The sequence below is a fragment of the Ictidomys tridecemlineatus genome, chromosome 12 (genome assembly GCF_052094955.1).
Source record: "Ictidomys tridecemlineatus isolate mIctTri1 chromosome 12, mIctTri1.hap1, whole genome shotgun sequence".
Lineage (NCBI taxonomy): Eukaryota > Metazoa > Chordata > Mammalia > Rodentia > Sciuridae > Ictidomys > Ictidomys tridecemlineatus.
Window position 1 is genome coordinate 49,179,949 of NC_135488.1, and position 26,559 is coordinate 49,206,507.

Below are 26,559 nucleotides of genomic sequence, written 5' to 3' on the forward strand. Positions count from 1 at the left end.
ATACTGCTTTTTTAATAAAATAAGGGAATAATTCAAACAAAGGTATGTAGGACATGAAATTTGTAATGCAGCCCTCACTGCATTTCCTGAGTAACACATTTACACTTTTTGTTGGTTGTAGTTGTTGTTAGATATACATGATATTAGGGTATATTTTGACATATTATACATACATGGGGTGCAGCTCATTACAATTTTGATCCCATTTTTGTGGTTTAATATGATGTGGAGTGATACTAGTCATATATATATATATATGAAAGTTATGTGTGATTTATTCTACTCTCTTTCCTATTTCCATCCTTCCTTCCTTTCCTTCATTCCAGTTTGTCTAATACAATGAGCTTCTATACTTCCCCTTTATATCCCCTTTTTTATTAGTTAGTGTTCACATATCAGAATAACATTTGATCTTCTTTGGAGTGAGACTGGCTTATTTCACTTAGCATAATATTCTTTGGTTCTATCCATTTACCAGCAAATGCCATAACTACATTATCCTTTATAGCTGAGTAATATTATATTGTGTATATATAACACATTTTTATCCATTCATCTGTTTAAGGGTACATGGCTTTTTCTTCCATAGCTTTTAAATATTTTGAATTGAGCTGCTACAAACATTGATGTGGCTGTGTCACTGTAGCATGCTGATTTAAATTCTTGGTCCTGGTCTCTTTTTCAGCAATATTCCTGGGCACTAAGAAGATTTCTGGAATATAATGTAGAATGGAAGGTCCTCAGGAAGTGATTGAGGAAGTTGCAGTTTTGTGGTCAACAGAAATTTCTATTTCTATTGAAATTTTAGAGAAAAATATAAAATACTCATTAGGCAGAGTGTTTCAAGGTTTTATATTGGTACAATCACCCAACTTTAGGATCTTTTACTTTGATTTACAAATTCAAGAACTCAGTTCTGTCCATGTTCAAGAGGTAAAAAATACTTAGCATTTTAAACAGATTCAGTTATTTATTTCACAGGTGGCTGATGTATAGAACAATACATCACAACCAGAACACTCATATCATTTATCCAGTGTATTCCATTATTAATACATAAAAGGTGAAATGTCAAATTGGTAGCCAGAAGTTGAGTTGTTACTCTCAGAATCAGACCAAAGGCAAATAGAAGGTGATCTCCTTGAGGTTACAGTGAGGCTTAAGGAAACATTCCTTCTCACATAAGAGAGCACCTCCTCTCAAGCAGATCCAGTGAGCATTCATTGAAGCCCCAGTATTAACCAGCACTAGGGATACACACATGAATAAGAGGGAGCCCCACAAGTGTCTCTCCATGTAGTGAGGACTGGTGATCGACAGAAAATTGCTCCGTTTGGGGTAAGAAAAGTCAGCTATTTGACAAATGGTTTCTTTCCACCCTGGACAGGGCCCAAACCTCATTTCTGTCTTTCCAGTGGAGCTTCATTCTTTCTGTTGTCACAGAATTTGGCTATTGTGAAAACATGCTAATTCTTCTTTTTAACCTTTGGATATTTTCTGGCTTAAGACTTATCAGCCCTAGTATAATGGTTATAGATAGATTTCCTTATCCAATGTGATATAAAATTCCTCAATTTAGTGAACTGAAAGGGTATTCTGTACTAGTAAAAATAATTATTAATTAGAAATGTGGAGAATAATTGAATCAATATTAGTTTCATAATCTTTCTTGTGTGCTTTCAGGTCTTAAAGGGAAAATATAAAAATATTATAACAGAATTATCCTTGACACTGATACAAGCAGACTCTTTTTCTTCAAATCTGGTGCTATGATTTAGCAATGTGTTCCCCCAGATCTCATGTGTGAGACAATAGAAGAAGGTTTAAATGTGAGACAATTGGGTTATAAAAGCCTTTAGCCGAGTAGTAAGTTGATCTCTGAGTGGTAACTGAAAGCAGTTAGGGTATGGCTGGAGAAAGAGTGTTCCCAGGAGACATGACTTTGAGGCTTATATTTTGTCTTATTGTGTAGAGTGTGTGCTCGCTCGCTCCCTCTCTCTCTCTCACACACACACTCTCTCTCCCCCCTCCCCTCCCCATCATTGATTTCTAGTGTTGTGTCTTGAGCCACTTAGCTCCACCTCAGTCTCCTGGTGTGATGTTTTTCCTCCCCTCAGACCCTGAGGATTGGAGCCAGTTGTCTATGGACTGAGATCTCTGTGAGGCCCAATTACAATTTTCCTCTTCTAGAACTGTTTTTGTCAGGCCTCTTAGTCACACCAGAGAAAAAGCTCACTAAAACATCTAGAAATCAATATTGGGAAAGAACCATAGAGAAATAAAAGTGTTACTTTGGGTAGATAAACACATGCTCCCTACACTAAGGGTATTATACAGAAATAGCATTCTTCTAAACCCACACATAATACTACCTGTAAAAATGTATTTGTTTTTCTTCTTCCTACTTGGTGTTCCATCTATATCGAAGCACAAACTTGAAAGTTATTTATTTATTTATGGTACTAGGGACTGAACTCAGGAACACTTAAACACTGAATGGCTCAGTGGTGAAGTATACATATTTATTTATTAAAGACAGGATCTTTCTAAGTTATTTAGGGTCTCACTAAATTGCTGAGGCTGGGTTTGAACTTGTAATACTTCTATGAGGCTTCAAATTTTAGATCAGTTTACTGACTTCAAGGAACATAAAGCAGATTTTTTTTACATTTTTTATTAAAGAGTTTTATGTAGAGTTTTATAGTATTGTTTTAGTAGAATTTTACTTCTTTGCTATTCAGAATTGACCTCCCTATTCATCTTTATTCATGGTACACAGTATTACATATAGTTCTATGTACAAAAAATCAAATATCAAGAGCTGACACAATTTTGCCTTAGAGAGCACCAGACTGGAGTTTGTCCTGTTGTGTTTAAGAACATTAGAATGTTCATCAGTGTTTATGGTTTTGATACTACTGAAGGCTATCACAGTGGCCTGGATATGTGCTGAAAGCTAAAATTTCAATTTTGTTGGTTTTTTTAAACAAAGAAATATTTTAAATAAAGCCTATTTCAACAGTGAAATTGTTTCATAGCAAAAGAATAAAATCTTATTAAATTTTAGTGTCATTATAGTGAAATGAAAGTGTTGTTACTTAATACTGTTTTGATAAATATTAGAGGTTAACCCTAATGTAACAAAAATTAAAATAAAAGCTTCCATCCAAAGTGTGATACTCAGAGTGCAGTGTATCAGTCCTGACCTAGCAATGGCCGTGTCTCAGCCACAGAAAATCTCTGGTCATCTCTAAATGTAAATATGTGGTGTGAGGCTATGCAGTCAGGAACTGAGTGACCCAACATGAGAAGCAGATGCCCACCCACAAGCCTATACCCATGTTCGGCCTCGGACTGGATGAGGGCACCTTGGCTAGCAGAGTTACTGCTAATGAGTCTTTCTCCAAATGTAACCAGCCAGTAAGCACTCAAAGCACCTTGCACTTCACTAGAATACTTCATAATCAGTTGAAGATACACCATCCTGGCCTGCGGGAGCCATCCTGTCCTGCTACCCAGAACCAGATGGGTGTGCATAGTGCTGTGTTCTTTAGAGCCTGCCTTCATAGCCTGCCATGTGTTCAAGGGGACAGAGGAATGTAAAAACCCAAGTAGAACAGTGTTGGGATGGACTTATGTTAAATAAGTGTGTCTTTCTGAATTTTTAAGCAAAATACTCAACTTTCAGCTTATTTTCTAATTTTTATTCCATGGTAATATCAAAAATTGGAAAGTGTTTAACATTAAAACTCCTAATTGCTAACGAGCAGGGAGCTAGTGAGGAATAGGAGCTATCATTTAAAATAAAAATAAAGACAAAACATTTTTCTTGAGCATACATATGTGACAGGGTATTAAAAAGCCAGCACCATCTGCTAACTCCAAGGGAGTTAGCTTGTTCACACCACTGCGGCCTTTCTTCATTCAGGGTAGTGTGTGTCCAGCCATCCTCCATGGTGTTGTCTGTTGCTAGTCTCCTATCCTGGTAACTGCTGGACTTTCCCAAAGGTGGTGAGGGAAATGATCTCCCTGTTTAGCCTCCTCTCAGGATGGTCCTGTGGATCCTTAGCAGGGCTGGCCATCCTTTCCAAAACTCAGATGACTTGTAAGTAACAAGTCAGGTGAAACTGAAGCAATGGAGTCTGATGAGACTATTGCTGAACAGTCCCAGGGCTGAATTTATATGAGGTATGTGTTCCACTCTTGCCAAAGGGCCAGGACAAAACCCTTCTCACCTAGAGGAAGGAATGGTGGCCACATGGATCACTTCTCCCATGTGCAGAGATAAGGCATTGGTGCTGAGAATGAAACCTTTGCAGCTTCTATTGGACATGCTTTCTTTTTAGGAATGAAGGAATATTCTTGCATTTTTTAGCCATTCTTTTGTCATTTTTACAAAATTGCATGTAACTTTATTATAAGTATTTTTAAAAGGGAGTTTTGTAAATATTTAATATACTGCTAATTACTACAAACTTGATGACTTAATAAAGAAAAAACTCTTTAAAAAAAATCATTCTCACAAGTCTGAAGCTAACACCCAAGAACCTCTTGGAACTTTTCTCACTACTGTAAAATTCACTTCTTTGGGGTTTCAGATTTGTGGTCCCCATGCTCTTGCTGGCTGTCAACTGGAGACCTGTTTCATGGATTGAAGTCCTCCCTCTTTCCTTCTTGCTTGGCTTCTTCAACCCTCAAAGTGCCCTCAGTGATCAGTTCCTATGCTTCAAGTGTCCCTTATTGATGTCCCAGCCAGAGAAGGGACTCTGCTTTGAAGGGCTTATGTGACTGGTTAGGCCTTCTAGATCACTTTCCTACTTAAGGGTGATCTGTGCCATAAAACATAAGATAAGCATCAGAGTGATATCTTGATATATTGACAGACCCTGGAGATGGGCAGGACAACACTGAGGGCCTCTTTAGACAGTCTGTGTACAACAACCTAATAGGATTTTTCTACTTATATGTACTTGAAAGCTTCTTATTGGGGAAATAATATGCCACAAACCCAATTTTATGAGGAAAACTGAACCTTAGAAAAGTAATGTAAATCAGTGTTGAGGTATACTAGCTAGGGAAATGTTGACACAGATTATAAGAAAGTTGTTAAAACACTGAAAATGTGGTTATTTATATCTTCTTGGTATATATAGATCATCATCATAAATAAGGCACTTAAATTAACATAATTGCTTTATATAATAAATTAATAATATCCTGATGGATATCTGGGGGAAACACCATATACAAACCATTTTACTACATCATATAATCTATTTTGAAATTGAAACAGAAAAAGAAAAATGGGGGAGGATGTAAATATGCTAAAGTGAGGAAATATGCTAAGTTGAGGAATCTTATAAATATATTTAAAAATATAGATGAAACATACTGAGATTAAAGTTATTTTAGATAAAGGATATTTGTAAATGATTAATCAAACAGATAATTACAGTTTCAAGTCTTCTAAAAATAATTCTATTTTATGTTGTTGATACACCCTCTTCTTGTATCCCAGTGACAAGTTCTGCTCCCTCACATGTTGAAGTATAACATTAGAAAATTCACACTAAGGCAAGCATATAAAGCAGGTTTTATTTTAAAAGGGTTATCATAGACTTCTCTGAGGAGGGAGAAGGGGGCCATAGTTGGTATTTCTAGAAGTGAGGCCATTCTGCCTTTTTTAAAAAATAGGATTTGGGCTTCCTTTGTTCTCCTGCTCTCTTCCCCTTATCTCTCTCCTTCCTGCGTATTTGACTAGGCACAGGAGATGCTCAGTGGGATGGCCAAAATATGAGCAGTAGATGGATGGAGGGTACAAATTGGAGCCATCAGGGCCGGAAGGTCATTAACAACTCCCTATAGGAAGGGGCAATCTCTGGGACAGGTTATATTAGCAATGGGTTGGAACAGGTGCAGGTTATTCTTGATATGGTGGAGAAAGGGCTCTGAAGGCCTTAACATTTCAGTCCCGCCATTCTCTTGATCTAACCCTTGCCTATCTTCTTCTCTAATTCTCACTTCATTGTTTACTTTAAAAATTTATTTTCAGAACAAAATACTACCATTATATAATTCTGGTGTTATGTATTATACACATATATAATCTTTGAAAGTTTTTTACAAAGTTTTAAAATATTGGTGTATAGAAATACATTCTTAAAAAAGTCACTTTGATAAAGACAGGTCATGGATTTAAACACATCAGCTGCATGCTATAAATTCTCCCTAACACTAAAATATTTCTCAGGGAAAGGATCTCCTTATTAATGCATGCTACTATATTCAAAATACTATTTTTACTCTCAAGTGGCATGATTAATCAGAAGGAAAATAAGCACAATGGCTAAACATGACATTTATTGTCACCAGTGATTTCTTTTGAATTCATGCTAAGAGGAAGTATTTCATTTCTCTCTGTAGTTAAAAAAAGTATAAAGATTAACCGTATGTTCACTCTCATTTTTCAAGGCATTTTTCTTTTACTGATCAACAATTTTGATTTTTGTTCTAAAATCTCACTTTTCAACTTATATCATTGTGATGAATCATTGAACAGTATAATTCCTACCTGGAAAGGTAATATCAACAGGATCTGTACAGGAGAGTAGTCCACAATGTCACATCAACTACTTTCTTGCCCAATGGCACTCTCTCTATCCTATCTCCTTCATTACATTCCATATAACATGTTTTATTAATGAACATTACTTAGCAAGCTGAAAGGAAAATTCCCCTTTTTATTTTCTCTTAAATACACTGGATAGATTTAAATACAATTATTTAAAAGTATATTTCATTACTTACATTATAAAATCTGAAAATGAGAGATCCACAAGGCAGACAGTTCTTTATAATTAGACTTACTCTTAGAAAGCAGGATTGGCCTACTATTACATCTGTACTGAAGGTAGAATGTTGATTATAAATTCTTTATTTCATGTGGGTTTTTTCTCTTTTATTTTTTCCTCTCCCTGTCCCCATTATCCACCCTCTTCTTGTATTATTGCTTTTTCACTTAGATTGGATTTATACAAATCAGCTGTAAACTCACATAAAGCTGTGAAACATCCAAAGCAAGATTCTTTTGCTTACTTGTGAGAACATAAGACTTTTGTTCAAGCTTTCCCTTGATTTATATCTATAAGGCATATGTTTTTAGTCCTTTTAGGCATTTCCAAGTCTTCTATTTTCTGCAGAAAACACATTGTTGGATTTTATTTTCCTTTTTGGAATTTATGGATCCTTGTCTTTTATTTGCTTACCTTAATCCATCTTCATTTGTTTTAATTTCTAACTAGGTTTTTATTCTGCCATGTTATTTAATGTTCTTGTTATTCCCTGTACTTCCTGTGCTCTTTTAATTCTGTAATACTTTCTTCTGGTGTTTAAAAGTTTTATACAATAATTTTATTTCTGTTTCTCTTTAGAGACACAAACAATACTTCTTTTTTTAAAAAGAGAGAGTGAGAGAGAGAGAATTTTAATATTTATTTTTTAGTTTTCGGCGGACACAACACCTTTGTTTGTATGTGGTGCTGAGGATCGAACCCGGGCCGCACGCATACCAGGCGAGCACGCTACCACTTGGCCACATCCCCAGCCCCACAAACAATACTTCTATTTCCCTAATATATCAGTGGCTGTATCTTCCCTCTTGGAGAAGAAAAGCATTAGTAAACCCCATGTCTTTACCATCTCTATGATGCCTGGAATATTACTTACTTCTGGTGACATGAGTAACTTTCTCTTTTCTTACATTTATATATTCATGAATCATAGTTTATTATATTTATTTAAAATTATTCCACTACCTTTATTGGTTCTTTGGGTTTGGAGAAGAAGCAAAGGCCAGAATATAGTGTTTATCTCTGTAAGAAAGCTGAAGGATCTTGTGTGTGGGACAGGGCATGGGACATGGACTTTCTGACAGAAATAAGACATAAGACAGGGTTATCACTTGATTTTGAAATAGCCCAGAAGAAAATAACTGTGGTCAAGATGGCACCCCAAGTTCTTTTTTATGTTAGAATGTAGATAGAAGACAGTTTTGCCAGATTGCAATCCACAAACACTGGGAGTTAGATTAGAGAAGTAAAGGACTGAATGCCCAATGCATGTCAGCCTCCACCTACTTTAACTTTACCCAGAAGAACTCTTGCCCAACAAGATCCCCACAGCAATGATATGAGGGCAAAAGGATAGGCAATAATAGTACAAAAGCAAAGAGGTGGGAAATGGAATGGGGAGAGCTAAAGAAGAATTGGAACTGATTTTCCTGTGTTGCCTCTAGCTCCTCTCTGCCCTAAGCTGGCCACTCACTCCCTCAACAGAGCAGTTTAAAATGTACTGGTTAGTGTTGTTGTTGTTGTTTTAGATCTTGTAGTCCATTTTTCTAATCCTGTGGACTCTCAGCATCATTTTTTGAGGCAGTAACCTATACAAGTTTGACATCTTGTTGAATACCTGCTATCTTGGGGAAATATATACAGATGTGAGAGCATGTTGAACTCGTATCTATATTCAATATGTATTAATTTTATAAGGGATTTCTATATGTATATATATATATAAAGGTTGATACCTTTTCTATACTTCATGTTCTTCATTTAAATCATTTGTTTTTTTTTTCCATTTTCTGGTATTCTGTGATGGTACATACACCTTTTTATAGCTAGATAATATTGTACAGTTCAAAATCTGCTTATTTTACAATGAAAAAAGTTTCCATGTACAATGAAAATATATGTTCTGAAAGATGACCTTATAAAATTCCTTTGAAAGGACACTTCAAATAGTGTGAAAATATCAAACAAAAATTTTTTAAATGCAATTTTTAAATAAGTCACAAATTTCAAACATGCAGTCAATAGGCAGCATTTGGAAAGAGCTTTGAAGTCTCATCAAAATTTTTGTTCTTTCATGTACAAAATTGAACACTGGTAAATGTTACTTAGTTTATAGCCTAAGTAACGTCCGAACATCATTTTAGTTTACCAAAGCATCTTTTATTTTTATGGTGCTTGAGCTTGAACCCAGAGCCTATGCATGCTAGGCACATGCTCTACCACTGAGTCACCCAAATCCCCATATTGATTTGGCTAAAACAAATATAGCAATTAACGGAAAAGTTTGTTTGATGAATGTACATACACAAAAGCATTAACGTGAGCACATTACCTTGTGTTGGAACTGACAAAAAAGCAAATACTGGAGAAAAATTAATACTTACTCAAATTCCAGTTTAGATTTTGTTAAGTCTCCTCATCCCTAAAATAATTTGTCTCAAGAAACACTGACTGTACTACTTATTGGCTCCTCTCTTCTTGTCCCCTTTTACTATCCCTGCTTCCCTTTTCCTTCTTGTTCCTCACTCTGCTTCTTACTTTTTATTTTTCTTTCTTTTGTTTTCTGCCACCACTGTTTCCTCCCTCTTCTTCATATTTTCTCTCCTTTTTTCTTCTCTTCTTCCTTGGTCATCAAGTAGCAGTGGTAGTAGTTGCCAAGTTGCATGTACTAATAATGGTTGTATTTACCATTCAGTAAATGCTTTCCACGTGATGGACATTGAGCTCAGCTTTTAACCAGATGAGTAATTTTAGTTGGTAGTGCTTGGGATTCAATGGGAAGTTCAGTTCAATTTGCATGCAGTTTGATTAAAATCATGCTTGGACATCTTTGAAATGTGATTGAATTAAAAGACTAATGAATTCATATTAAAGAAGATAGACTTTACAATAACTCTAGAGTTGTGTTTATATACTCCTAGTAAAGTATATAGCCCCACTATATATACTTTTTCCCTGGGTTAATTTAAAAATGAAGAAAAATATAATTCTTGAGAAACAAGAATTGTCAATATTTGAAAATAAAATAACAAATTAAATTTAATTGCCCATAAGTTTACTTCATAAAAACATTACTTTTTTTTTTAAAAGTACTCTTCTCTTTGCTTTAAAACACCAATATAAAACATATGGTACTTCATAATAAACATAGTGGAGATGTTATTGTATGCAATAATAATATTTAGGGTTGCTAAAAAGTTTCTTTCAGAGAAATGTGTTATAATAGAAAGAAAATATAGAACAGCTTCTTGATAGGCAGGTGCTTCCTTCACTGATGTATTTTGTGATTGACTTTCGAGGGTAAAATTCATTATCATGAAATTCTGTATTGAAATTATTTTACAATAAATTGATTGCATTAGACAAATGAAAACTAGGTATTTTTCTCTAAGAAGTTCACCATGTTTGCTTTTCTCAGCCCATTTATAAAGAATGAAAGTATGTAAAGTCAATTTACATTGTAACTGCAGGCATCAAACCAATTTGACTTTGTAGATGCAAAAAGTGAAATGTATAAAATCATTTACATTTTAAATCACAAGAATAATGATCCTAAACAAGATGAAGAAGATTGTAGAATAGACTTTTGTTTAGACTTAGTTGAAGTATAATAAAACACAAGCTTACCTGTGAGAGCTTATCAGATTCATTAGGCAGAAAGTAATATTTTGGGCATGGGATGGTTTATAGTGTCCTGGAAATTGGTACACAATAAACATAGCCAGTCTACAGATCATGAAGAACCAAATGAATGATGGTAATGCATTTTAAATTACCTTGAATTTGTAAAGAACCAGTCAAGCACAATCTCATTCTAGTTTGGAAAGATTAGTTTTACTGCAATATGGAGCAATTATTAAGTGAAACAAAATAAGAGGAGGGACTACTTTTAAAATGTTATTGCACTGATTCTGAAAAACATTTATTAGGTCCTGGAGTAAAGCACTAGCAACTAAAATAGAAGAGAGAGATTTGGAAATTATTTAGTAGTAGAATTTCTTGAACTTGAGATAGATGATTGTGGGAGGTTAAGTGTCAAGGATGACACATAGAGGGGCTTTATAGAAAATTATTTTGATAACTATGTCATTGGGACAGAGAATCTAAAAGAAGAAAAAGCTACTAAAAGATGACAAGTTTTGTTTAGAATATACTGAGATTGTGATATATAATGGATATCTAAGTAGTAGGCATGGCTGCTCAGCAGTTTGACCTATAATATAAACATTATTAAAAGAAGTGATATAGGTTTTAGTAATGAAATAAATGTAAAGAGTAGGCATGATATTATCACTCATGATTTTTCCTTGGTGAGTATTAGCTTTCTATTTTATTATAGTTGATGCTCAAATGAAGTATGTTAATTGCAATGGAGAATGTTAAAATGGAGCTCAAATGAAGAATGTTAATTATAATTTTTAATGGGGCATCAATGGCGTATAAAGGTAGTGAATCAAAAACAGATGAAATTATCTTTTAAATTCTTACAATTTCAACAGAAGTTAGCTTCTGCTTTTAAGCCTCTGACATCACTAGGATTTATATAATATTTTCAAAATGAATATTACAGTTGTGAAGGGAAATACCAAAGGGAAAATTACAGTAAATACATCTGCCAAAAGTCACTCCCCTTGTCATCTCCAATGGTCACTTGTCCTTGGGATGTAAATACAATATAAAGTTGAAATAACATATTCACTAATATAGCCAATATTTTTCAATAGAAATCAAATGCTGGGAGCAAGGTGATAAACTGAAACATGTATTTATTTCTAGAAGCATTTTTGCTTAATCTGTTTTTTAATACGATTCAGTAATATGTAGACTGAGTATGAAAGATATTTGCAAACAGTATTTGATTCATTCTACTCCCTCAATTTGTCCTAAGGAAGATTTCAAAATAAGAAATGGAGATATGTATGAAAATGTTCCATGTGATTCAAAATTTAGTCTGATATTCTCAAGATTTAAATAATGTAATATCAGAAAACTTCATTGCAAATTCACATGCAAGGGAATGGAAAATGAAATTTAAAAGAATGTCTACTAAACCTCGAATCTTAAGATTTTCTTTTTATTCAGAAATTATTTATTAATTGAATTGCATTTTCTTCTTGAGACCAATTGTACTACATGCTTTATTACTTAAATAATACCTACATACCAAAATTATCACATTTTATCCATTTTATAGGTGATCAATTTATAGAAAGAGAATACAAAACTTACTGAAATTGTATAGCAATGTGGCCCCATTATATAAAGTAAATGTTTATAAATAAAACTTGGCACTTGTGTATAAAGCTTCCATGGTCAAGGATCACTAGATACCACCTAAAAAAGACATGTCAAGAACCAGATATTAATTAGATAACCTAAAACATTGGTGTCTATTAAAAGATTTTAAAACAATATTATTAAAAATTGTGTAGCCAGAGAAAATTGAAGGTGCAGGAGAAAGAAAAAATGGAGCTCAAATGAACTACATAAATTACCATTGTTAATGGGGCATCAATGATTTCTAATGGTAATGAATCAATAGAGAGAGGAAATTATCTCTTAAAATTTAGTATTCAAAACAAATAAAGTTAAATAAGTTAAGAATGTGTAAATCTGTGAGACTAGGGAACAAGAGAAAATAAATTTTCATTTTTAATTTATGTATTTATATGGTTATGGAGATATTTAAAAACATTGCATCTATAATAAACACGTTTCTTCTATAACATATTGTTCAGTTTTAAAATAGTTGCTGTAATTATTATTTGAAATTGAAATGTGTTTTAAAATAATAGGATGAAAAGCTAGCACAAAATATGTGTGGGTACTCCAGTTGGACACAAATAGGAAAGACAATAGTCAACATGTAAGTTTACTAGAAATATGGATATATATGGATTCTGATCACATAACATTTATATTTAAACTTTTGTTTTTTGATTTCTTAATTTCTAAGAATTAACTACAAAAATAAACAAGATTTTTTTCTTACTAAAACAGGAAACAAAACTGGTTTGAAAACTGCTATTCATGATCTTACCACTATTTATTGAGTTTTGGTAAATTTATGATATCTGTGCAATCAGTTTTCTCTTTATCTTTTGATTGTTCATGTCATAAAGAGAGTGTGTGCTTCCTTAAACAATAATGGGAACTTATTAAATGACTACCAAATTGGCTTAGGAAACCAAGAACGAGATTGAGGCTGGACCCCAGTGGCAACTGCTATTAAATCAAATTATGTTAATTTTCTTTCTCAGCACTCTCCTCTCTGTTGTTCTTTGGTTTTTGTATTTTTAGAAACCAAAATCATCTGGTTCTCTGGTTTTCATGAGCATAAATTTAACTATGGCTTATTCTCACACTTTATCACTTTATAGCCAAGTGACACAAAAGGGATTTCACTTGTTTTTCTTACTCTTTTTACCAAAATTGCCATAAAACATTACATTCCAATTTGGGAAAAGGATATATTCCATAAAAATCAATGAAACTTGACAATTGATTGTACCCTCCTGCCTGGCAGCTCTGGCAGTAGCCATGTAGCTTAGGAAGCAGAACAAGTTTACAGGAAATATTGTGCAAAGAATGCAACGGGGAGTGCTGAGCAGAAATCTAGTGAATCCATGTTCATCTGGAAGATGAATGCATTCAAGTAAAGATATTTTGTGTTCTTACCCCAGCTAGAAGCACTATTTATACCTTTCTGCAATGTGTCTCGCCAACTTAGACCACCACATACCTATTAAAATGTCTCACGGTTTTCTCACTTTTCAGTATAGTTACAATCTTCCATTCACCTTCATTCTCAGTTTGTCCTGTTTTTTATTTCCTATGTACTCCTGTCTCCAATTGAACCTGCCACTCTGAAGGCATTTCCCATACCAGAAAAGCCACCACCAGTCAGCCTCCCATTGCTCAGAATAGGAACTTTGGAGTCAATCTTGGCATGTTCCTTTTCTTTAACCTACTCATGTCATTAATGACTAGTTTTTAATTTTTTAATGACAATAAAATATGAAGGACTCTATTCCTCTTGCAAAAGATTTCTTCTAGACAGTATTCTCGAAATTCACTTCTTTCCAACTTCTATTTTCTTTTACATACAGCAAACAGAATGAAGCATACAAAACACTTCTCTGATTTCCCACTGATCTACACATGAAATCCAGTACTTAGCAGAACTTGTCATAATTCTGAAACTCCCGATCTAAATTCTATTCAATCCATACATTCATCAGTTTGTCAAGGGGGAAAAACTCTTTCCCCATTTTCCAACTCCCTAGCATTTTTCAATTCCTCTAATACAGTTCTCAATTATTTTTTGCTCGCATTCCTTTGTATCATTTATAAAAATTTGTAGCTGTAGTCCAAAGTATGCATCCTTATTGGAAGTCTTTTATCCTGTGAACTATAAGCAATAAAACAGCAAGGACAGGAGCACTTAATTATCACACCCTCTACAGCAAGAACATATGAGTATGTATCACTGTCTTTGTACAGAGCCTGAACCTCTTTCTCCACTAGCTGCAGAGTAGATAGGAGTCCTTCTCAGGAGTTGGATTCAAAACAGACTCACGATGAAAAATTGGCCAAAGGTGTCCTAGAAATAATAAATTTTCAATACAAATGGTGCCACACTTATGGGCATTCTCCTTATGACTTATTGACTTCACAAGGGTTCAAAAGCAATTGGTGTTCAGTAGAAACCACACTTTAAATTTTGAATTTTGATAATTTCCTGGATTAATGGTATGCAATATGATAGTGTCACAGTGTTGGGCAATAGAAGTGAATTGCAGCTCACAGATGGCTGCACAGTCACAAGGGTAAACAACCCATAGTGTAATGTATGTATTGATAGAATGTGATGTTGAGTGGATGAGGGGAATTAAATTAATTTTTTTACAAACAAACTTTTCAACTTAGTTAGGTTTATTGGGGTGTAACATCATCATAAGTTGAGAAGCATCCATGTACAAAATAATACAACAGATATTAAGCAAAATAAGTTTATTATATATCTGCACAGTTATAAATAATGAACTCAGTTTAATTTCCATAGTGAAATATAGTATTATTACTGGTGAATGAATAAAAATATATATGCTTATTAAATATTTGTTGTAGTCAATTAAGTTCAGCTTTAAATGTCTTTGCATACCACTTCTGTTATGAATAAACAGATATCAAAAGAAACTAAATAATTCCACTAGTCACAAACAATCTCTCAATATCTGCCATACTAGATATCAATTTATATAGACTTTGCTCTATACATATGGAGGTGGCATTTTATTTTAATGTATATTTTTACTTTTGCTTATGAGTGTGTTGAAGAAAAATGGTGGATAATGCATTTCATCACAGTTAGAACTTCTTGAGTTTACCAGTAAAATTTTATCTGTGTGCATGAATTTTCTATTGAAATTTGATTTGTAGAATCATTGTTTGCTAGCTGATTATCAATCTGTCAGGCTGTGCTGATTCTGCAAGTGGTTACTGATCTTCTTGTCTCCCTTATGCTGGTGCTTCTGGAATGCTGTCATCAGCATTAAATGAATGTTAGTGAGTGACAGCATTAAAGAATTTTGTGTCACTTCATAGTTTATTATGAGAATTTTTATATAGTTTCAAGTTTAATCAATTCCATAAAATAAAAATACTCAAAATCCCATAGAATGAATCTTCTTCAAAACAAAAGTCTTACTTTTAAACAGTTGTGATAAAATAGGCAAGATATTATATTCTGTCTTCCTCAATGAAAATATCAGGAAAGAACTTCAAGAATCTTTGCCATATTTTCAGACTATCATTTCAGACAGGCTTCTATTTTCAGTAATACAGGGGTTTTTTCTATAGAAAGAATTTTCAAGGTTGCATTAGGGATTTACACTTACTGTATTGGTCATTCCTATTAATTATCCAGGGTTCAATTATTCAAACACACACACACACACACACACACACACATTTTTGAGGATTAAAAGGGGAAAATAAACAGTCTTCTTTGCATTCTGAAATTCAGAAACATTATGGTTGGATATTAAATTTTCCCCAAATGCCTGAATTCTAAAAGCTTTATTGCCCGACATTGGCACTTTGGGGTGGTGGTGGAACCTCTACAAGGTAGGACCTAGTTAAAAGAAGCTGGGTCATTGGAGGGATGCCCTTAAAGAATGTATTAGTATCCTGGCCCCTTCACTTCTCTTTCTTTCTTAACCTACCCTGAGATGAGAGGCTTTGTTTCACCATGTGCTCACTGTCATGACTTTCCACAGTCCCCAAAACACAGGGCCCACAAAGTGTGGTATGAAACCTGATTCAGACTAAACCATTCCTCCTTTTCGGTTAATTATCTTAGTGACAGAAAGTTGACTAACAGAAGAAAAAAATTGCAAACTAAAAGATTCAGAGAAAGTTCATTAAATCATAATGCAATCAAAATCTGGATTAGAGTACAACTGTATGAGCTTCCAGTAAATTTTTCAAACTGAGGTTACCCGCTGGAGTTGCAGACACAAAGGTAAAATTGTAGAACACTCCTCCAGGACAAGAGTCTATAAGCTAGTGCACAGACAACCTAAGATTTCATCCCATGCGTAGGTTATATCAATAAGAAGCAAAACATGTTACTTTAACCCAAATTTACTTACCAGTTTATAGATAAAGAGGAGTGAGTAAAAGAGATAAAAACTACAAATGTACTTCTTGTAGAAGTCACCTCATGCAAATAAGTACAATGGTATTGGAAATTTCCCCTTAAAAATAGAATGTGTGTTTTAAAAGCAGGATATTGACAATGTAGGAATGTTTAGGACTTGATGTAACCAAATATTCTGCTGGTCCAGGCCGTAGATCATGTAGAAGACCATTTACTGTAAAAAGACATTTACTTTTGTTATTTTCCCCCATTACATTCAACTCATTAATTTCTCACAATAATTCAAGAAGAATGAGAATGGAGTATGTAAGATTATCTTCAAATAAAGAAATCATAATCCATGCATGACTTTCTCATTTGATGTTATAGCATTGATTCCACAGACACATGTAAAATTTGTATCTGTTCTTTATTGTCTTCCCCTTTCTGACAATACTAGTGTTCTGCCTTTCTTTTCTTTCAGCTGAAGACATTTGTGCAACCTAGAATTATGAGAATAACTCCTTAGCTCATATTTCTTTTCCAGTCTGTCCCTACTCAAATTTATATGCCAGAAGTTTTACTGGACTTGACACTTAAATGATATCAACTCCTGGCCAGCAAATGTCAAGTTCACCATCTGATCTTGGATGCCACTCAAAGCTCCTTCATCTTCTCTCATTCACCTACTTTTTCATTTACTCAAAAAAGTATTAAACACCTAGAATGTACCCAGAACCTAGAATGTACCTAGAACAGTGTGGAGTTATGGCTCAAAAAATAGATGGTCCTTGCTATGAGGAACTTACTGTTCATGCTGAAGTTGGCTAAGTATAAACAGATTAGAAGAGGTAGGTGCCAGTTAAAGGAAAGTCATTAGGTTAAAAGAGAGAGAGAGAGAAAATGAAGGAGATTAAGAGAGAATAATATAGAGAGGGTAATATGCTTAAAAAGTTTATCTCTGGGGCAGAGGATATAGTCCAATTGGTAGAGTATTTGCCTCACATGCCCAAGGCCCTGGCTTCAATCTCCAGAACCACACACAAAGAAATTGAGACAGTAACATTTAATATGTAGAAGATTTCTGATGGAAGAAATGGCATGTTAACGTTTCTCATGTTGGAAAATTTTTAGTCCAATCAAGGAACTGAAAGATTAGTGTGAGGGAAGTCAAATTTGCAGGTATAATAGTGGTATGACATGAAGTTAGCAGAGTACATTAGGGCCATAGGAGGCAAGGATTGTACATCGTGCTTAAAGGTTAATCCATTATTCTATAGAGCAAAACTGTGCAATGGAAATAAAAAACAAGCCATAAGTGGTGGTCACTTCCATGCCGCAGTCTGGCTGGGCACAATGCATGAGCCACTTATCAAGCAGAAACGAACTTTATTTTTAGAACACACACGCAGCACCACAGGAGCTCTTCAGGAATTCCCTCAGAGCCCAACTTCCACCACCAACTTCCCACAAGCCTCTCAACCCCCCATTCCTCCTGCTCTTGAGGGCGAAGAGTCCCCCAATGAGCAGCTCCCGTGGTCTGAAAGGGCGGGGAAACAGCCCAATGAGCATCACCGCAAAGGAGCCAATCAGCTGACAGCTGGAAGTTTGCTGGGGCCACTGTGAGCCAATCATCAGCTGGCAGCTGGAAGTTTGCTGGGGCCCCTTCAGCTGTGGCTCTCAACATCTCCCCCTCTCTGTTTAAACAAGCATGTGGCTTAGAGACCATGCCTGCCTTAGGTTGTCCAATAGTACATATGTCCTTACCGGTCATTGAGATGAGCTGACCTCAAGGCATCAGTCTCCTGTCTGGTTGGTACCATTGCAATTGGATCTTACCCATCATTGACTACTAGTCCAGCATACAGCCACACCTGTGGATAGGCCTTTGTACCAGTGGGGCGGGGGTGAGGTTCTTTGCCTCACCTCTGTTGGCCCCCAAATTTTAGCTGAACAACCATCATAAGCAGAAGGGAGGAGGGTACACCAAGCCAATTGATGGCTCCTTTTCGAAAAATTTTATCACCAATGCCACCATCAGCAAAAATACCCCATCACTACCACAAGTCACTGCACCAGTAGATAGTTCACAATGCATACAAGTGAGTTCATAATGCATACAAGCGATACATAGTCCAAGCAAGTTCTTCAAGCAGTTCAGTGATAGCTATTACAGAAGCTGTATATTGGTTTTATCTTTGTCTTCACCAGCACTGGGATGAAGATAGGAATTCTGGCAATAATGGCTAAAAATAAATCAACATTCCAGAAGGCACTAAAAGAAAACAATTTTCTGAACAATTGACATTATCTTGAACAGGATTATTAAATATGAAAACGAAAGACGAAAGTAAACAAATAGATCTGTTAACCTCCTTTTTTGTTCTCATATTAAAACAATCCTCAACAGCTGTTTACCCAGTTAAAATTAAACTATTTAAATCATGTGAATAAAAAAAAAAATTTGGATGCATTTTTTTCATGAGTGCTCATCATATATGATATATGGACATATGCACATACAAACATACAACACAAAACACAAGTGTGCACACATAATACATATAACACATACCATAATAGTAAAGGCCTTATAACTTTTTACAGGTGAAATCTCCATTGCAATGTTTAAAAACTTTATAGTCAAAAAGTAGAACTGATCAGCAAAACATTAACCTAGGTCTGTATGAGCTCAAAAAAAAATAGAACTTCATGATGTGGGAAAGAGCAATAATAAAATAGATATTGAAAAAAGCATCCTGGTTCTGTCGCAGATGTAAGGATAGTCAAACTGGAGTTCTCAATATCAGCGGTTCTGAATTTGAGCCAAATCATCTTCTTTTTGGTCTGTAGAAATTGATTTAGTTAATCTCTCTGGAATCTAAATCGGCTGCTATTCTCCCTGTGGAAACAAACAGACGGACACCCAACTCCAGACAATTACTGGGTCAGGACCTTTCCATTGTCCTGTTAGAATATCCTTCCAAAGTACCTTGGGCTTATGTACATTTTTTGGACACATATGCCTTTCTGCAACACTAAGTCCTGATGAATCCAAATTTTAAAAGCTTAGAGTAAAAAGGGTTATTTTAAGTTTATCTTTGGGGGATATATACCCCTTCCCAATTCCCTCTTTTTGCTTTAATAAGTATATTTTAATAGTTTGATGAGCTCTTTCAACTATGCCTTGTCCTTGTGGATTGTACAGGACTCCTATTATATGAGTAATGCCAAATGATGAGCAAAATTGTTTAAAAGAGGTAGAAGTATAACCAGGGGCATTATCTGTTTTTAACTGTTTTGGAACGCCCACAGTGGCAAAATTTTGTAAGCAATGAGCTACAATATCTTCAGTTTTTTTCTCCGGCATGAAGGGAGCCCATCAAAAACCCGGAAGAAGTATCAACTGTAACATACAAATATTTTAATTTTCCAAATTCTGGCAAGTGTTTGATGTCCATCTGCCAAATATGGTTAGGTATCAGTCCTCTAGGATTGACTCCAAGATTAACTTGTGGTAAAAAGGTCACACAATTTTGACATTGTTTTATTATTTGTCTAGCTTGTTCCTTAGTTATTTTAAAATGCCTTTGTAAAGTAATCGCATTGACATGGAACTTTTTAATGAAAATTTGTAGCTTCTTTTAGTGTAGAGAAAATATGTATGTCATGTGTAGTTTTATCTGCTAAATCATTGTCCAAACTAAGGGCTCTAGACAATCCTGTATGTGCCCTGATATGTCCTATAAAGAATGGATCTTTTCTGTCCCAGATTAGACTTTGTATAGTGGAAAGCAAAGAGAAAACAGTAGAGGAAGGGGAAATCCTACCAGCATCTTCAAGGGATACTATAGCATTAACTATATACTGACTATCGGAAAATAAATTAAATACAAAATCTTTAAACATCACAAAAGCTTGCAATACTGCATTAAGCTCTACCTTTTGACCTGATAGTTTGGGTACTACAAATATAAAAGTTTGATCAGGTGTAACAATTGCTGCTGTACCATTATTTGACCCATCAGTGAATATATTTGGAGCATTCATGATAGGTGTTTTTCTTGTCATTTTTGGAAAAATTACAGGATGCGATGACCAAAAAGACAATAAATGATTAGATGGTAAGTGGTTATCAAATGAAACATTAGATTTGCACATGATTATTGCCCAAGTATTTAACTCATTAGCTAATTCATCAATTTGATCCATAGTATATGGAGTAATAATTTTATTGGGAGAAATTCCAAACACTTCCTTTGCTGCTTTTATTCCTTTGAGTATTAATTGTCCTACAGCCTCAGGATACCTAGTAAGAATAGTGTTAGGAGAATAAGATAAATGTATCCATAATAATAGACTTTCATGCCAAAATACTCCTGTAGGAATATTTTTTGTTGGTGGTACAATAAATAATAAAGGCAAACTTATATCAATTCTATCCAAATGCATATTTTCCATATATGTTTCAATGATTTTTAACACCTTTCTTGCTTCAGACATTAATATTCGGGGTGAATTTGGATCTGACGGGCCTTTTAGGATATCAAATAAAGGTCCCAACTCTCCTGTTGGTATACCTAGATAAGGCCTTATCCAATTTATGTCTCCTAATAACTTTTGAAAGTCATTAAGTGATTTGAGTTGATCTAAGTTTGTATGTGTGGCATAACATTCTAGTAATGTGTTTTTATATTTGTGTGCTAATAATACATCATCGATATAGTGAAATATTTGTAGTTCAGGATTTTGATTTCTAAGTGGCTGGATTACTTTGTTAACATAAATTTGACACATAGTTGGGCTGTTAGCCATCCCTTGAGGGAGTACTTTCCATTCATATCTCTGATCAGGACCTTCATGATTTAGTGCAGGGATAGTAAATGCAAAACCTGGACTATCCTCAGGATGAATTGGAATTGAAAAAAAAATCTTTAATATCTATAACTAAAACATACCAGGTTTTTGGCAAAGCAGACAATTGGGGATTCCCCCGATTGAGCAGGTCCCATAATAACCATCTCATGATTAATGGCTCTTAAATCTTGCAATAATATCCTTTTACCAGATTTCTTTTTGATGACAAAAATGGGAGTATTATGGGGAGATACAGAATGTTGTATATGTCTTTCCGCTAATTGTTGTTTGACCAGGTCATGGGCTGCTTGTATCTTTTCTTTAATCAGGGGCCACTGAGGAACCCATACTGGTATTTCTGACTTCCAAGTGATCTTTATTGTCTCAGTGACCCCTTCTGAAAATTCAACCCATGTCTGTCCATTCCTTGATCTATTTGTATTGGTGTTGCTATACTTTGTTCTTGTTCTTCTAATCGTTTTCCTGTCTGAAAACGTTGTCTAGCCATAATAGTGGGCACATTTGGATTGATGTTATTTGTTAATGTTAGTCCTAATTGATCTAGGACATCTCGTCCCCATAAATTTACATGATCCAATACATATGGCTGTATAGTTCCTTCACATCCTTCAGCATCCCTCCAATCTAATACCATTGCACTTCTATGGGGATTAGTCACCACTCCTAGGCTTCAAAGTGTTTGAGTAGCTTGTTGTAATGGCCAATGTTTTGGCCATTCTTGACGAGAGATGATGCTAAGGTCTGCACCTGTATCCAATAGCCCATTAAATTCATGTCCTTGAATATTTAGTTTTAGCATGGGGCAAGAATCTAAATTTAAAGAAAGCATAGCCCAATCTACACCTGTGGAGCCTAACCCCTAGAACCTCTTTCTACAGTATGACTGGAAAATTTATCATGTAGGCTTGGTATACTGTGCTATTCGATCTCCCGGTGAAATTTCTGATATACTCTTTGGAGAACTGGCTATAGTATTTATTTCACCTTCAAAATTGGGATCAATTACCCCAGGACTTATCATAAGTCCTTGTAGAGTAAAAGAACTGCATCCCAACAATAAGCCTACTGTTCCTTGGGGGAAGAGGTCCTTTTACCCCTGTGGGAATGATTTGAACTCCCATCTCTGGAGTTAGTACTGCTCTGGTGGAGGCGCAAATGTCCAACCCTGCCCTCCCTCTGGTTCTCTGATGAGAGATCTGATGGATAATGTGTCCTGGGCACTACCCTGATGGTGTTTCTGGGTTCCATATATGTGTTTATATCTCCATGTTTCCATGGTCTAATGACTTCTCTGCACCAACAATTTGCTTGATCATAAGCCAGTTGTTTAATGGCATTGCTTGTTCTGTATCCCCAAAAACTCTGGTAGCTGTTTGAATAAGCCTATCTACAAATTCAGCGTAAGATTCATTAGCTCCCTATATTACCTTAGATAATTGACCTTGAAAATCTCCATGTCCCTGTAAAGTCTTCCATGTCCTAACTGCATCTGCAGCAATTTGTGCATATATAGCAGGATCATATTCAATTTATTGCTGTTGACCCTCATAAGGTCCTTTTCCTAACAACATATCTAGATTTCTTTGAAGGTCACTGGCTGCTGCATTTCGCCTAGCTGTCCCCGTGCAAAATTCCTCATTGGTAACATTCCATGACAAATATTGTCCTCTATTTAGCACAGATTTACACATGCTAGCCCAATCTGCTGGCGCCATGTCCAAGTTGGTAATGGGTTCGACCATGTTTACAGTGTAGGGTGTTTGAGGACCATAGGTTGTTACAGCCTCCTTTAACTGCTTCACTGTTTTGAAATCTAAAGCATGGTGAATTTGTTGCCCTCCTGCCTGCTCAAGTACAGGGCATGCTAATCTTTGAGGTCCTGTCTCAGGATCCCATCCATCAACTACAGGGGTTGAGGGCCACTCAGCTGTCTCTATAGGTGGAGCTGTTGGTTGAATTATGCCCTCTGGTGATATAACAGTGTTAGTAGCAGCCTCCTGTTATAGCTTTTTCCCTCCTGATGGCCCTTCTTCCTTTAAATTTTCTTCTTCTGTCTGACTAGCTCGAGAGACGTTCTCTTTTGCTTGATCTAACATGTTTTCTACCATAGTTTGAACCTCTAACAATTTACTTAACACTCTTTCAGTTTGTTTTTTTACTAATTTCTAATCTACTATAAAGATAATGCAACCCAACAAAATAACACAAAACAAAACCGAAACAGAATGAAACAAAAATGGAACAAAAAATCGTTGTATGAATTTTCCTATTTTCTTGACATGTGCATTTGTGGTCTATTTCTATCTCTTCCTCAGGGGCGAAAAACTTCAAACCTTGAGCCAACCATTTTTCCCAGTTTGCCTGAGAAAGTTCTAGGGATATGCAGCTTGAAACAAAAACAAAACAAATCAAAACAAGAACACATTGTTTTTTGAAATGGTCACCCATTTTCTTGCCTTCCCTTAGGGGCGAGCAATTTCACTTACCTCCGAGCCTCAGGCATTCCCTGTATGGGCCACCGAATGCCACAGTCTGGCTGGACACAAATCACGAGCGACTGAAGCAGGAACAAACTTTATTTCTGAACTCTACCAGCACGCTCCACACACGCTCCCCGGGAATTCTCCCGAAGTCCAGGAACCAGCAACCAGAAATATCCCTCCTCCGGCACTTCCCCACCCAATGGGAACTCTCTGGGAATCCCCGCGAGAGCTCAACTGGAACTCAACAGGAACTCTGTGAGAACCCGCTGGCGTCACCTCTCAACCAGTACTTCTGGCAAAAATGCCATGTGTCATCCCGACTCAGCTGTGGCCCTCAAAAGTGTTGCTTATTTACTTGTTTTGTGTTTATTGTTATTATGAGGACCTTAAGTTCCATGACCTGCAGAATAGTGTTTGGCCTAGAACTGCTCACTTCTTGGATGATCACTTAAGCATGAGTTGAATGCTTGCTTGAGAAAGTGAGCAAATGACATCAAAGAGGTGCCTTGATTTCAGGGAAGGTGGTTGATTTATTGAAGAGCAGAACTTACCTATGAAAACAAATATATCCACTAGCCATAACGATGTGCCAACAATTATGCCTTCAGGTGTGCTGGTCAGAACCTGCAGGGAGAAGGGACAGGTGAGAATGGGTTTCACCACAAATCCTCAAACACTGAAGGTCACATAGATTTGAACTTGAAAACAAAACAAAACAAAATATATATATATATATATATATATATATATATATATATATATATAGTACTGAGAATGTCATTCTTAACCCTCTTTCAAAACTTTCTACATGAAATTGTATAGCCTGGGCAGGGGGCACAATTTTTATTTTAACAACTACTGAATCTTCTGGTAATTTGATGATGTAAATGCAGCAATTTTGCATGATTTTGTTTCCTTAAAAGAAAAAAGACAAAATCTCATATCCCTACAGGGAATAGAAGGCAGAGGTGAAGCAGGCAAAGGGGAGGCCAGGCCACTTGATTTTCTTAGCCACCTGTTCTTGAATCCCATTTTTTTTTAATAAACACCCCAGTCGGGTTGTATTTTGATGATTGCAACTCCACATTCACAAAGTGAGAAGACTGCTCTAAGCTTATATGTTTATTTCTGGACATGTGGCCTGAGGAAGGCTCCTAATCCAGAGTCCTCCTCCTGATTATTCTGCAATTGGGGGTTCAGAGCCTCACCTGCAGGCACCTGATTCTGTGTGTACCAATCTTCTTGCATTATTTCATGTGGCAAAGTCAATTTAAGAGTTAATAATAACTTCCCAATATATAAATAAAAGCATGTCACCTTAAATTTTTGGCAGTGAGCTGGCATTTTATCATTTAGTCATTTCACGTCATTACACTGCAATATGGTATGTAATGACATGACACACATTTAGTCTCCCCTGTATGAAAAGAAATAAAGTAATAGAAGACAATTATATCTTAAAGGTTGCCCGTTGTACTTCCACAACTTGAGGTTAGGACGGTGATCAAATGCAAGGTGTAGAAAAGGATATTTTCCCCTACAGATGTCCTGTGTGGGACCCAGTATGGTAAGTGGATTGTCTCCATCCACAAGAAGACATTCCTGATGTCATGAGTGTCCTCTCTTTCCAGGGATCCATGAGATTGAGTGAGGAGGGAGATTGTGGCAGACAATTTCTTCTTTTTTTAAACATAATTTTTTGCTGTCATATGTTAAAAATATCAAGCCCCTGCCTAATTATTGTTCAAGTTCCACATTTGGTACTAATGGAAGTTCTGTGCAATGGCCCTCACTCACCAATTCTAGTCTTGGGAAAGCATCTCCCTACTGAAAACCAGGTCTTTTTTTCCCTGTAAAATCTTAAATGCATGTCGGATTCAGCAGGCTCACAATAGAGCTGTTAGCTCTTTAGCATGGCCTTGTTTTGTTCTCAGAATTTATCCCCTGAATAAAAATAAATAAATTAATAATTAGTATGGAAAAAATCATATCATTTACTTGTTTGAGAATAAACAAACAAATCAAAAGCAAAATTATCAGAAAATTATAAAGGACAAAAATATAAAAGCTAAATAGCACAGGTAGAAGTATACTTCATGTCAACTTGATTAATTTCTAATTTCCAACTGGTCAAATGTTGGCAATTTCATCTGGTTCAATATAATTTGAAATAAATTATAGAAATAGCATCTGGTGAATTTTTTTTCCATTGTAGCATGCCTTGCTCAATTTTCCAATGGCAGTACCATTCAAAGGGGCTGTGGATAGTGCCTGAGTTTTTGCCTGATAAATAGGAAGAGCAAGAAAGAGAGACAGAAGCATGGGCAGAGATGCCAAACCTCTTGCCTGGAGAAGGAATCAGCTCCTATATCTCAACCAAGTGTGTGGTCAGGTAAGATGGGATCAAAGTCAATGCATAAATGAGTTTCTAAGAGTCCATTATTTGGATCTGAGTAAGGCGACAACCAGAACAGTGAGCACTAAAAGCTTAACACAGACAATCCAATAATTGAACTTCACAGAATTGATTTTTACAGCTGCTATTGTGTTGCTTTGTCATGTCTCCAGCGACCCCTAAGCAAGGAAATAATATTCCAACTATTCAACAGGAGTCACCCAGGTAATAAGCAAGTTACTAAGTCATACCCTGCACACATGGTGAGAGAGCACGGGGTCCTTTAATCAACATGAGTTTCATTACTCCTTC

At 35.6% G+C, this 26,559-nt stretch overlaps 1 protein-coding gene across 1 annotated transcript in view; it reads left to right on the top strand.

Annotated features, from left to right (window-relative positions):
• The window catches only part of LOC101971169 (uncharacterized), a 70,431-nt gene extending 44,434 nt beyond the window's left edge, over positions 1-25,997 (top strand). Inside the window, exon 9 of the mRNA XM_040271302.2 lies at positions 23,836-25,997. Within this exon, the coding sequence (XP_040127236.1) occupies positions 23,836-23,930 (95 nt within the window). The 3' untranslated portion in view covers positions 23,931-25,997. The remainder of the gene's footprint in view (positions 1-23,835) is intronic.
• The last annotated feature ends 562 nt before the right edge of the window (positions 25,998-26,559 follow it).